Raw genomic sequence first — 14,092 nt, 5'->3', positions numbered from 1 at the left:
TTTCGGCACAGGGAAACCTTTCATTTAATTTTTAGAGAGAAACATTGATGGGCTGCCTCCTGTATGATCAAGCCTGAAAACCAGGCATGTGCTCTGACGGGAATCAAACCCGGGACCACTTCTTGGTGCATGGGACAAGTCAACCAACTGAGCCACACTGGCTGGGCAAAACTTTCATCTTATTGATCGTGGATTCTGTGTAGAAAAGACCTTTGCTCTCATTACCATACAGAACACGACTTTTTTTCCCATTTTCATGTCACAAACTTGAGTTCCTGGATTTTTGGAGTTTCTTACCTGACCTACTTTCTGTCCAGCCTCCCAGTTATTCCTTCCCTTGCTTTCTTTCCCTCCCTTCTTCCCCCCAATACCTCCTTCCCTTCCCCTCTCTCTGACCAATGTAATTCTTGGGTCTTAGATTTCGCTGATGGTTGAGTTTTCTGTCTCCCACACTTTCCTGCTTCTTGTTCTGCCTTTCCACATCTAGTTCTCAACCTCTTATCTGTCTCCCTTTCTCAGCTGTAGCCTGCCCTCCCCCTTCCCTGCATACCTCCACCTTTTGTTCTCAGAGACTAGTCTGTCCTTGAAGGAGATTTTACCCTTGAAGGAACTGCCTCCTTTCCCAGGGTACGGAATTAAACCCTGAAGTTCCAACTTCCAATCTCTCTTCTAACAATTGCACCAAACTTGACTTGCCTTTTCCCAGATTCCATGGCCTTGCACCCTTTTCCTCCCCAACCAGTTCTAATTTAAGGATCAGCCAGATTGCAAATGGCATAATAAAGAGAGCACATTGGTTTTTCTACAAGTATGGGAGCCCCCCGCCCCGCCCCCATTCAGTGTGGTTGTGGGGTTTGTTGATGGGTAGTTGGGTTTTGATATTGTTTGTGTTTTTTTTTTGTTTGTTTGTTTGGTTGGTTGGTTTTTTATTGATTTCAGAGAGGAAGGTAGAGAGAGAAACATCGATTGGCTGCCTCCTACATGCCCCCCTCTGAGGATTGAGCTCACAACCCTGGCACGTGCCCTTGGCCAGAATCAAACCAGGACCCTTCAGTCCACAGGCCGATGCTCTATCCACTGAGGCAAACTGGCTAGGGCTGATACTGTTTTTGTTTGTTTGTTTGCAACAGGGACAGAGGTGGTTGTCAAGAATAAGAGACAAAGATTCAATTTGGTTTAATCACAGGTCCCAACAGACAATCCCCTAACCCAGGTCTCAGGACATGGAAGACCCCCCCACCACATCCCAGACTCTGAACTTGTTTGCCCCAGCCACTGAGCCTCCCAGTACTTCCCACCCCGAGGTGAGGCAAACGCTGAACACCAGAGGAATCCAGCCATCCAAAATATGCCTAGGGGGAGAAAGTCTCCCACATCCCGTGCCCTGAGGACCCCCGCCCCCACCCACCGCCACACACACACAGTTCCTTGCTCTCGGCTGTGGCCTCAACCCCTGGAGATGGCAGCCTTTACCACAGAAAGTCAACTTAGGTTTGGTTTTTCCTTTTTTTGGTTTTTTTTTTACCGGGCTCTTGGCTGTAATTGGATTCAGGCTGAAACAACCACGTCCGCACCGGGAAAGGAGGGCATTGGGGCGTGGGCGGGAGGAGAGGCTGTGGGATAAAGGGAGGGACCAGAGCAGAGAGCAAGAGAGGGCTCGCCATCTAGTCCGCCGACTAAGCAGAAGAAAGATCGGAAAACGGAGGAGAGGCGACGAGCCGGCAGGCGCTCTCGGGAACCACTGCCTCTCCTCCGAGCGCACAGCCCTCTAAGAACCCAAACCCGGGGCCTCCCGAAGACAAAGGCGTCCGAGGGAGTGGCGGCGCGACCCCCAGGCTTGGGCCCCGCCGCGGAGCCGCACGCCGGTCTGCCCGGACGGCCACGGACCATGTCTCCCGCCGCGCGGCCCGCCCGCAGCCTGCTGCTCCCCCTGCTCGCGCTCGCCGCCGCGCTCGCCTCCCTCGGTTCGGCCCAAAGCAGCTTCAGCCCCGAAGTAAGTGAGCTCCTCCGGCCCTGCCCGGGGCCGCGCGGCCGCGGAGGCGAGCCCGGGGTTCCCCAGGGGACAGCCCCCTTCGGAGCGGAGGGCTCTCGAGGTCTCGTTGGCTCCGGCCTGCAGGACCCCCTCCTTTTCCGTCCGCTCCTCATCCCCAAACTTCCCAGGCGATCCAACTTTTGCCTCCTCCCCCCACCCCGCCGCCGCCTTCTCCCCCACTCCTTCCCTTGGAAGAAGTTTACAGCCGGCCCCTCTCCCCACCTCCCCGGCCCCCGCTCTGCGCCCTGCGCCCTGCGCCCTGCGCTCAGCTCTGGAGCCAGTTGGGAGCCTGGGAACTGTGTGGACCCCTCAGACCCCGCGCTGCCTCGGTCTCTTGTCCTGCGCGCGAGCTTGCAGTTTCCCCAACTTCCCTGCTGACCGGCGCCGGGGAGGCCCGGAGGGCTCGGGAGGACAGCGGCCCCGGCCCCCCACGCTGCGACCGCTCCCCGCTGCCCGCTCCCCGCTGGCTCCCCTCCACCCGCGCATCAGCGCCCAGGTGGGGCCGCGGGTGGACGGCGGGGCGGCCCCGGCGCCCGAGCGGATCTCTGGGTCCCGGCCCCCGAGCCCTGGCGTCGAGGGTCCCGGCGCTGGCGCCCTGGCCGGCCTGCTGTCCACACAAAGCTCTCCTTGTGCGCGGGGGCTCGCCGGGGCCGCCGCCTCCTCCCCTGCCCCCCGCCCCTCCGCGCCTTTAGGCCTTTTTTTTGTTGTTGTTCATTGTTTTTCTGCGTTAATTGCATGGAGACCGGGGACGTTGCACAGGGGCAGTGGAGAGAGGGCCTGGACCCGGGCGCCCACACAGGTCTTGACTGACTCCGGTGCCCCCCCCCCCCCCCACACACACACCATTCGCCGACGTTGGCCCACCCGGCCTGGAGGAAGTCGCGTGGGAGTTGTCTGAGGAGGTTTTTCCTCTCTCTCCCTTTTATTTTGGGGTGAAGGTGGGAGACGGATTTGATCAGCTTCTTATTTTGGGACGTCCCAACCCACTCAGCCCTGCCTGGGTGCCTGGGTGCGGTCTGGAGGGGCTGGGAAGTGCCCGAGAAGGGGGAGGGGATCTGGACTTGGCTTCCTCCAACCCCGTCGGCGCCCGGGTTCCATCCCCAGAGGAAACATCTCCCCCAGAAAGAACACACTCTCTGTCCTGAAGGGATCTGAGGCTGAAAGGAAAAGGTGGCCCTAGGAAAGGGGGTGACCAGGAAGTGTGAAAATCTGCCCGGTGGCCAATCCTGGCACTAGCCAGGAGGAGGAGGCATCCTCTTTCCAGGCATGAAGTGTGCATCTGAGGCCCGAAAGGAGAGCTCTCAACAATAGGAGCCTGGGCATCTGGGGGGCAGCCCACTGCCATCAGCCCGCCCTGCCTTCTCCCTTCCCCTGCCCCATTGGGCCCCCTTCCGGAGGGGCAGCAGCCCTGTCTCTGCTTTAAGTGGGTCACGGGCAGTCCCAGTGTCAGAACCACCATTTGCTTCTGGGCTGTGGAGGAGTGGGAGGCCGAGGGAGGGAGGAGCAGGCCCAGAGGCTCCCATCCAGAGCCTGCTGGAGAGCCAGCGAGATTGCCCCCCACACACACCCTAAACCCCTAGGCCGAAGGTGGGATGGGTTCCCTTGACTTTCCCTTAGGGCAGCAGTTTTCAGCTGGCCTGCAGCATGCTGAGGCTCACTGTTGTGCCGCAAGAATTTTAAAACTCGTGCAATACCTGACTGTTTAGTCAGGGCCATTGACCTCTTTTCCCTTTGATTGTCAAATAAAAAAAAAAATGACAACAGCCAACACAACAATAGCCGCCCAGTGTGAATGTACCAAATTTTACCTGTTGGTCAGATCGGCAAAAAATATAATGTATTTTGTGGCGTGCCACAGAACGTTAATAATCCTTTTATGTGTGTCATGAGATGGGAAAAGTTGAAAATCGCTGCCCTAGGGGAATACCTTCCACCAGTCCGTTTTCAAGACAAAGCCAACCAACAGAGTTCTTCGACCCAACATAGTTGCTCCCTCTCCAGGCCAAGCTGGGGTGGCCCGGGCCTCAGGCAGCCGGGTTCCTCCCACCAGGCCTCCTCCGTCGTCCTGCACCAGCTTCAGAACAGCCCTCTCCTCCCTGTCTGGCACTCAGCCCTTCCCCCACCCAGCCGCAGACACAGGAGTCCTCTCTTCTGTGGTTCCAATCCCAGTCGCTGTGGTTCTTGCTTTGCTCAGGGCTGGCCCCTGTGAGGGAAGAAAGCCTGGGCATGGAGGAGTGGGGCAGGGGCACCTCCTTGCCAGGCCTTTCAGTTCCCTTGACGCCAGGGATGGCCCTTTTTTGACTAAGTCTCTACTTTTAACTATTGGGTGTGGGGTGGAGGTGGTGGGCGTCGATGTTTTCATCTGCCTACCTTCCTGAAAGACTCATCAGGTAGGGGGATTTATCCCAGAGCTCTTGGCTGTGGATTCTCCCCACCTGTCTGCCACCCACCCTCCCGTCATCCTGTCCTAGAATTCCCCTCAGGTTGGCTTCCTGGGGGTTGAGGAGGCCTGACCTCAGTCCTCCTGACTTCCAGTTCCGCTTAGATCACAAAACTGAACTCCTACCCAGGTCATAGGCCTGGGGTGTCTACCCTGCAGGTGAGACTAGGGGCACAGAGAGTTTCCTGCAGACTCAGGCTCATGCCACAGCAGGCTTCCTGCAGGCACGAGCTGAGGCATCAGCCAGCACAGGTCAAGGCAAGCATGCATCTGTTGGAGAGCGGCCCGCGCCTGCAGCACCCTTCTCGGCTCCCCTCTGGTGTACCAGGGGTTAAACTCCACTCCTCCTTCTACCCTTGAGGTGGGGCCCTCAGAGCAGGTGGTGCTAGGGTGACTCTGGCCAGGCCTGTTGGCTGGGGAAAGGCCGGGTTGTTTACATCTCAGGCCCTACCTCCATCATCCTTGGGGGATCACTTCCCAAAACCATGTTGCAATTCTCTTTTTTTTTTTTTAATTATTTTTTTTTATTGGTTTCAGAGAGGCAGGGAGAGGGAGAGAGATAAGAAACATCAATGGTGCCTCCTGCACGCCTCCTACTGGGGATGGAGCCTGCAACCTGGGCGTGTGCCTTGACCTGGAATTGAACCATGACCTCCTGGTTCATAGGTCAGTGCTCAACCACGGAGCCACACCAGCCGGGCCCATTATTGCAATTCTTGGCCCCTGCAGGCTCAGGTCCCCAATCAGCTGCTCCTGAGTCACCTCTAGCCCCTATGCAAGAGTACTTTTTCATCAGTGGGGCGTGTGCCTAGAGATGAAAGGCCACATGGAGATTTACCCTCATAACCTAGGGTGGAGGGCACAGCACCTAACACCAGTAGCCTCAAGCTCCCATCCCAGGCAACGTGCAGCCCCTCTGGACTGCTTAGGAAAGCAACACTGGATCAGGGACCAGCTGTCGGGGTAGCATCTCCCTGTAGGAAAATCCAAGTATTTTCATATCCCATATATAATTTGGCTCGTTTTACTTTGCAGGCTTTAGGAAAATATTCCATTGCTCTTACAATAAAGGCTGATTTTTTTTTTTTTCCAGTGAGGTTTTACAGGTTTTGTTTTGTTAATCTTCACCCAAGGATATTTTTCCATTATTATTTTATTTTTTTTTAGAGAGAGTGGAAGGGAGTGGGAGAGACAGAGAGAAACATCCATGTGAGAGAGACACATTGATTGGTTGCCTCCCAAATGTGGGGACCAGGGACTAGGGCCTGGGATCAAGCCTGCAACTGAGGTACGAGGTATGTCCCCTTGACCAGAATCGGAATCGAACCCAGGACACTTCAGTCCGAGGTGACGCTCTAGCCACTGGGCAGAACCAGCGAGGGCTGTCCTTTCAATCAAACACCAAAAATCTAACTTTGCTTTAAGGCACAGGGGTGAGGGTTGTAAAGGCCTGTGAATTCATTTGGTCTGGCCCCGGCAGGGCATTAGGGGTGAGTTAATTAAATGTTTGGCCAGATATAGCAGGCTAATTTTTAAGTTGATAATTTTGTATGGCCCTTGGCAGCAAAAATGTTCCCCACCCCTGCTTTTATATGTCAGCGTTTATATTATGAACCATTTACCACATACCTGAAATAAAATACAGTCACCAAGAATCCACCTCACTCCCATCTCCCACTCCCTCCACGTGATCCTTAAATGGACAGTGCAGGTCCCAAGCCCTGGGTCAGATGCCGTTTGGATGGAAACAGGGGCAGGGTCCTGGCTCTGGCTGCATCACACTTCTCACCACTATCAGCAGCCAGCCTCAGCCCTAGCTCTTTTCCTGCCCTCCTTTCTTTAAAAAATCTCAGCTATCAGAGGCCCGGAGGCTTGGCATCCCCCTCCCATGAGGGCCTCCTGCCAGGCTCAAGCGTGGAGCCCCTCAGCCTCCCCCCTCTCTCCCCTGAGAAGACATCTGAGGACTCCGTTAAACTCGGTTCCCATGAAGACAGCTGTAGCCAAAGTCCAGAGCTGAGGCCTACAGCTCCGAGAGGACAAGGCATACTGGGGCCGGGGCCAGAATTCAGGTCCAGCCCTGGAGCTCCTCCAGACCCACTGCCGGAGCCGGGCTGAAGGCTCATTGCCCTTTCCTCAGCAAGTGAGGGTGCATGCCAGGTAACGTGAGGAGGCGGAGGCTTCCCTCGGGCCAGGCGGGGATGCTCTAAGCCACATCCCTGTCCCTACAGGCCTGGCTGCAGCAATATGGCTACCTGCCCCCTGGGGACCTGCGGACCCACACACAGCGCTTACCTCAGTCACTCTCAGCTGCCATCGCTGCCATGCAGAGGTTCTACGGTCTGCGAGTGACAGGCAAAGTTGATACAGACACCATGAAGTAAGTGCTAGACCCTGGCAGGGATTCTGCCCAGCACACACTGACAAAACGCTGAGCACCGTAGAAGTTGCCACCTGAATGCCTGACTCGTGCCCCTATACCTCATCGCCACATGCTGATCCTGAGCCTTTTTATTTTTTTTTTTAATTTTTTTAAAATATATTTTTATTGATTTTTTTACAGAGAGGAAGGGAGAGAGATAGAGAGAGAGAAACATCAATCAGCTGCCTCCTGCACACCCCCTACTGGGGATGTGCCTGCAACCAAGGTACATGCCCTTGACCGGAATCGAACCTGGGACCTTTCAGTCCGCAGGCCGACGCTCTATCCACTGAGCCAAACCGGTTTCGGCCTGAGCCTTTTTATTTACCCTAACCTTCCTCACACTGACCCTGGGGCCAGATACTCCCCCTGTCCTCCAAAGACCTTTCTCTTTCATACACTATACTGACCCGTCTTCAACTACCCCAGGGCCATGAAGCGCCCCCGCTGTGGTGTTCCAGACAAGTTTGGGGCTGAGATCAAGGCCAACGTGCGAAGGAAGCGCTATGCCATCCAGGGCCCCAAGTGGCCGCATAACGAGATTACTTTCTGGTGAGTCTATCAGGCAAGTGGCCTTACTCACACCAGGTTACCCTTCCCTATCAGTTGTGCTTACAGAGACTCAGAGGCATCTTGCCATACTCACCTCTTCCTGGGATGCATCCTTGGGAGTGGGGAGGGAAATGCTGTAACCCTGGGAGAGATACAGCCTGTAAGGGAGAAGGGGTACACCCCAGGGCCACAAAGCCAAAGCCTGAGGGTCCCTGAGCTCTCAGCACTTGAGGCAAAGGCATCTTGAGGTGGCAAAGGTGGCTGAGCAGTTCAGTCAGACTTGGGAGAGTACCGGGAAGGAGAATGTTGTCCCCTGTAATCCTAACATCCTCTAATCCTCTCCCCACGTGGCTGGACCTCAGCATCCAGAATTACACCCCCAAAGTAGGCGAGTATCGCACATATGAGGCCATCCGCAAGGCATTCCGCGTGTGGGAGAGTCACACACCGCTGCGTTTCCGAGAGATACCCTACTCCTACATTGAGAATGGCCATGAGCATGCCGACATCATGATCATGTTTGCTGAGGGCTTCCATGGCGACAGCACACCCTTTGATGGCGAGGGTGGCTTCCTGGCACACGCCTACTTCCCAGGCCCCAACATCGGAGGCGACACCCACTTTGACTCTGCTGAGCCCTGGACTGTGGAAAATCAGGATCTGAATGGTGAGCCCTGGGACTCAATGATCATTTGTACAGGGTTCTCCCACCTCCTCCCAAAACCTCATATCCCCAAATCTCAGGGCCACAAGGGACCGCAAAGATCTCCAGGTCTGACTTCCAACAAAGCAGGAATCCAGTTTTTTGTGGGGTTTTTTAAATATATTTTATTGATTTTTTTACAGAGAGGAAGGGAGAGGGATAGAGAGTTAGAAACATCGATGAGAGAGAAGCATCGATCAGCTGCCTCCTGCACACCCCCTACTGGGGATGTGCCCGCAACCAAGGTACATGCCCTTGACCGGAATCGAACCTGGGACCCTTCAGTCCGCAGGCCGACGCTCTATCCACTGAGCCAAACTGGTTAAGGCAGAAATCCAGTTTTAAACTATTTATATGTGGTTCCTTCTCTCACCCAATAATTGACTTCTCAGTCAAAGACTTCAAAGTCTCCCCATCACCCGCTTATCCAGACAAATGTCACCCTGGGAGAAAAAGGCCCAGATAGAGCCCTCAGCTTCCCTTAACACAAGTCTCCTGGGCTTGGGCTCTAGTCCCCAGAGCACGCTCACCTCCTCCCGGAAGAGCATGGTGGTTTGGTGGCTTTTTTGAGTGGAAAACAGCAGGCAGGCTGGGGGTGAAACTAAAGCCTCTGATGGGAAAGCTGGGAGCCTGAGGGAAGGGACCCAGGCTGCCGTCATAATCTCTCTCCTCCCTCCAGGGAATGACATCTTTCTGGTGGCCGTGCATGAGCTGGGCCATGCCCTGGGCCTTGAGCATTCCAGTGACCCCTCGGCCATCATGGCACCCTTTTACCAGTGGATGGACACAGAGAACTTTGTGCTGCCTGATGACGACCGCCGGGGCATCCAGCAACTTTATGGCAAGTAATCTATGCCCGCACCTGCTCCTTTCTCTCTGCTCCTTGTCTGTGTGTTCTTGGCCTTCGTATTTCTTCCCACCTCCCCACAGCCCCCTCCTGACTCTGCCTCTGTCTGCTCCCACTTTTCAGTCCACCTCTTCTGTTCTTTCTTAGCTGATTGCCTCAGCCTCTCTACCCTTTCCGAGGGTGTTGTCTGCCCATATGCCTGCCCTTTCCTCTCCCTCTGCCACCAAGTCTGAAGTGCTCCCTTGTTCTCTGCCCCAGGGAGTAAGTCAGCGCCCACCAAGATGCCCCCTCAACCCAGGACCACCTCCAGGCCCTCTTTCCCCGATAAGCCCAAAAACCCCACCTATGGGCCCAACATCTGTGACGGGAACTTTGACACTGTGGCTGTGCTTCGCGGGGAGATGTTTGTCTTCAAGGTGAGAGGAGGAAGTGGGCTGGTTTGGAGGACAAAAGGCCTCCATGACCGGGAGGCAGAGTGGAAACAGCAGCATGAGGACTAAAAACTAAAACGGAGGCAGTTGGGGGAGCTTTGGGAACTGAATCAGAGGACTGAGTGACAAGACATAATGAACTCTTACGTCGACTGCCTCCCAGGAGCGCTGGTTCTGGCGGGTGAGAAATAACCAAGTGATGGATGGGTACCCAATGCCCATCGGCCAGTTCTGGCGGGGCCTGCCGGCATCCATCAACACTGCCTACGAGAGGAAGGATGGCAAATTTGTCTTCTTCAAAGGTAACCAGGCCTTAGTCTTTGGGTGTGGGGAGTCTCCCTGGATGAGCAGATTCCACTTGACTCCTCCATAGACCCTAGAACCCAAGTGGAACCCCCATCCTGGCCTTCTGTCTCCCCAGGAGATAGGCACTGGGTGTTTGACGAAGCTTCCCTGGAGCCTGGCTACCCCAAGCACATTAAGGAGCTGGGCCGAGGACTGCCTGCTGACAGGATTGACGCCGCCATCTTTTGGGTACCCAATGGGAAGACCTACTTCTTCCGGGGAAACAAGTAAGACCTTGACCCCTTGACCTCAGGCCTGCCTCCTCAGCTACCAGATTCCCTCAATTCTGGAGAAAGACCCACTTTATGCCTGGGTGGTTTCCCGGGAGAAGGAGTTAGCTGAGCCTCTGTTGTTGCCTAGCAATGAGCAGCCTCCGTTGGGTGCTGAGTGAGTGGGATGTGACCGGGTCACCATTTCAGACCTGGTCATTTGACGCCTCCTGCCCCGGCACCAGGCCTCCGCTCCAGCAGCCTAGCACTGTCATTAAGGGCTGCTGGTGGCTCCTTACAGCCTGGGCCCTCCCTCCCACCCCCACCTTCCGCTGCTTTCAGCTGCAGGCCCTCATTACTCAAAACCCCCGTCCACAGCCATCCTTACCTTACTGGTGAATTCAGTCCCGGGTCCTGCTACCCTCGGAGGAAGTGCCCAGTGTCCAACCACTTCCTTCCTCTCCTCTCCACCAGGTACTACCGTTTCAACGAGGAGCTCAGGGCAGTGGAGAACGACTACCCCCAAAACATCAAGATCTGGGAAGGAATTCCTGAGTCTCCCAGAGGGTCGTTCATGGGCAGTGATGAAGGTGAGAAGGGCATGGGAAGTGTCTGTGAGGGGAGGATCGGAGCAACGAGTTAAGAGAGAGGAAGAAGAAAGGTGGAGAGTGTTGTGGGGAAATAATGACAATGATAATGACGGGGGAGCCTTTGCCATGGGCCAGTCACTGGGCTCGTGCTTTCCATGTGTCAGACCCCGTAGCCCCCACCACTCCTCCAACCTGGTACTAGAATCACCCCGTTTACAGCTGAGGAAACTGCTGTTAGGAGAGGTCGAGAGGTTAACTCAGCCAGCCCACACACTGACAGGTTTCCTCTCTGCTCTTCTCTCCGGGTCTCCTGGGTGCCGCCCCACCTGTGTCTTCTTTGCCACCTTCTTGCCGCGCCCTGCAGTCTTCACGTACTTCTACAAGGGGAACAGGTACTGGAAATTCAACAACCAGAAGCTGAAAGTAGAGCCGGGCTACCCCAAGTCAGCCCTGCGGGACTGGATGGGCTGCCCTTCGGAGGGCCGGCCAGATGGGGGGACTGAGGAGGAGACGGAGGTGATCATCATCGAGGTGGACGAGGAAGGCAGCGGGGCGGTGAGCGCAGCCGCGGTGGTGCTGCCTGTGCTGCTGCTGCTGCTGGTGCTGGCGGTGGGCCTCGCAGTCTTCTTCTTCCGACGCCACGGGACCCCCAAGCGACTGCTCTATTGCCAGCGGTCCCTGCTGGACAAGGTCTGACCCCCATCGCTGCCCGCCCACTCCTACCACGTGGACTTTGCCTCTGAAGGCCAGTGGCAGCAGATGGTGGTGGGTGGGCTGCTCCCACCCGATCCAAGCTCTCTCCCCACCCTGCCTCCCTTCTCTGTTCCATGACTGGCCCCTCCCACCTCAACCCTGGCATTGCTTCTCCCCTAGATGGGTCCCCTGGGGGCTGAACAGGGGCCACCCCTTCCAGTCCCTGCCCCTCAAGGGCCCCTGTAGCTTGGCGCATGTCCAGCCCCATCTGAATGTCTTGGCTCTGCACTTGAAGGCAGGACCCTCAGACCTCACTGGTAAAGGTCAAATGGGGTCATCTGCTCCTTTCCATTCCCTGACATACCTTTAACCTCTGAACTCTGACCTCAGGAGGCTCTGGGCACTCCAGCCCCGGCAGGCCCCCAGGTGTACCCAATTGGCAGCCTCCCACCCCTCTTTCTGGCTAAGGGGGGAGACCCTGCGAGAGGGTGAGGAGGTGGGGGCTGCATAAGACCACCTTAAGACCTAGGGAGGAAAGTTCAGAGAGGATCAGTCTTCTACACAAAGCTCTGCCTCTCCCCCTCATACTGCTCCCCAAGACCTTCATGGAAGGAGCCTGAGCCATTAAGGAGTTAACTGAGGCTGCAGAAACCCCTGACAGCCCTCCTCTCCCAAATGTTAGCCTTGGATGGGGATGTCAAGGTTGGAAGAGCTGAGGCCAGGGAGTGCAGTTACGGGGGTGAGTCTCTGTAGGAAGAGACTCAGTCCGGAGCCATGGGGGTGAGCCTCAAGGCCACAGAGAAAGAGCCTTGCTTACATGCAGGCAGCTGGGGCAGGTGCCAGGGGCCGAGCAGTCGGAGGGGATAGGATGGGACCAAAAGGAGGTTCAGCAGGAGTGCACAGCTGGAGGTTGAGCGCGGGAGGTTGAGCAGGCCAGGCCATTAGGGATGCACAGGGTGGCCTGGCACCTGGGGGAAGGCACGTTTTCTTGGAGCTAGAGGAAGAGCCCCAGAAAGGCACACCTGCTCCGCTTCGTGCCTTCCCTCTGACCAGAGAGCATAGAGGGAAAGGGGAAGGAGCCCAGAAGAAGGAGCAAAGATGGCCCATCTGGGGACTGGCAGCTGGCCCTTAAAGAGAGTCGCTACCTAGTTAGAGAGCAGAGAGCTCCCAGCAGCAGGCAGCACCGAGTCAGCAAGCCTCAGAGAGGGCAGGTGCCTGAGCATTTCTTGTTTCTTGGTCAGGTTACCTCCTCACTTCCTGGTGCCCCCACCCCTCAGCCCATCCTTTCTGTGTCCTGCCCTTCCCTCACCCCCCCCCCCCCCCCCCCCCCGCCAAGCCCATCCATTTGAAGTCTCCTTCAGCCACCTCAGGTGGTCATGGTACTGGGGACTTGGGAAAGTGAGAGACCCTTCCGGGAGTGAAAAGAGAGGGATGTCTGGGGTGGGGGGGTTGGGGGAAATGGGATGAACGGTGCTGGCAGTTCGGCTAAATTTGTCTTGTTTGGGGTTTTTTGTTTTGTTTAATGTATATTTTTATTATAATTATTATATATGAATTTCCTTCAAATCGTTCCTTTTTGTTAACAAGGGGCATGGGGAGGGATGGGGGTGGGAGGGCAGAGGCATTGACCCCAGGAACCTGCAGGGCGGGGCTGGGTCAGTGCCCTTTAAGGATATTTTTTACCTTGTTCAACCTTTCCACAAAAAATAAATGGTGTTTCACATTCCTTGTGTGGCTTCAGTTCTCTCATAGGGTGAACAGGATGTCAGGGGTGGGGAGGTTGGGGGAAAATGGGATGAATGGTGCTGGCAGTTAGGCTAAATTTGTCTTGTTTGGGGTTATTGTTTTGTTTAATGTATATTTTTATTATAATTATTATATATGAATTCCCTTCAAATCGTTCCTTTGATGTGGCTATGAGAACAAGAGAAAAGGGGAGTCCTAACCAGTTTGGTTCAGTTAGAGCGTTGGCCCATAGACTGAAGGGTCCCAGGTTCGATACCAGTCTAGGGCACATACCTCAGTTGCAGGCTCGATCCCTGGCCCAGTCCGGGTTCATGCTGGAAGCAACCAAATGATGTATCTCTGTCACATCAATGTTTCTGTCTCTCTCCACACCCCCACACCCCGACCCCCCCGTCCCTTTCACACTCTCTAAAAATCAATGGACTCTTCCTGAGTGAGTTTTGGAAGATTGTATTTTTCTAGGAATATGTCCATTTCATTAAGGTTGTCCAATTAGTTGGAATAGAGTTCTTTATAGTATTTTTTATGATCCCTTATATTTATGTGGGGTCAGTTGTTACTTCACCTCTTTCATTTCTGATTTTGTTTATTTGGGTCCTCTATGTTTCTTGGTGAGTCTGGCTGGAGGTTCATAAATCTTGTTTATGAAATGGACATGTTCCTAAAAAAATACAATCTTCTAAAACTCAATCAGGAAGAATCAGAAAACCTGAATAAGCCAATTACTACTTATGAAATTGAAGCAGTAATAAAAAATTTTTAAAAACTTCCAGCAAACAAAAGCCCTGGTCCGGACAGCTTCACAGGGAGTTTACCAAACATTCAAAGACAAACTAACACCTATACTCAGACTATTCCAAAAAAGTTCAAGAGGAAGGAACACTTCCATGCTCTTTCTAAGAGGCCAGCATTATCCTAATTCCAAAACCAGATAAAGAGACTACAAAGAAAGAATTACAGGCAATATCCCGGATGAACATTTATGCTAAAATCCTCAACATAATATTAGCAAATCGGATCCAGCAATACATTAAAAAGATCATATACCATGACCAAGTGGGATTTATTCCAGGGATGCAAAGGAT

At 54.6% G+C, this 14,092-nt stretch overlaps 1 protein-coding gene across 2 annotated transcripts; it reads left to right on the top strand.

Moving 5' to 3' along the window:
- Positions 1-1,620: 1,620 nt before the first annotated feature.
- MMP14 (matrix metallopeptidase 14) lies at positions 1,621-12,871 on the top strand. Of its 2 annotated transcripts, none has more exons than XM_079768970.1 (10): positions 1,621-1,993; positions 6,701-6,849; positions 7,321-7,443; positions 7,806-8,110; positions 8,826-8,987; positions 9,252-9,409; positions 9,588-9,726; positions 9,846-9,996; positions 10,453-10,568; positions 10,933-12,871. In XM_079768970.1, exons 1-10 carry the CDS (start codon positions 1,889-1,891, stop codon positions 11,262-11,264), a joined length of 1,740 nt encoding a protein of 579 aa, XP_079625096.1. In that variant the 5' UTR covers positions 1,621-1,888; the 3' UTR covers positions 11,265-12,871. The 2 variants fall into 2 exon arrangements, with proteins under 2 accessions (XP_079625096.1, XP_079625095.1); XM_079768969.1 differs by having other exon boundaries at positions 8,826-8,991; positions 9,256-9,409.
- The last annotated feature ends 1,221 nt before the right edge of the window (positions 12,872-14,092 follow it).

Source organism: Cnephaeus nilssonii (genome assembly GCF_951640355.1).
Source record: "Cnephaeus nilssonii genome assembly, chromosome: 4".
Lineage (NCBI taxonomy): Eukaryota > Metazoa > Chordata > Mammalia > Chiroptera > Vespertilionidae > Cnephaeus > Cnephaeus nilssonii.
Note: the sequence above shows the minus strand (reverse complement) of the source record. Positions and strands in the feature narration are given on the sequence as shown.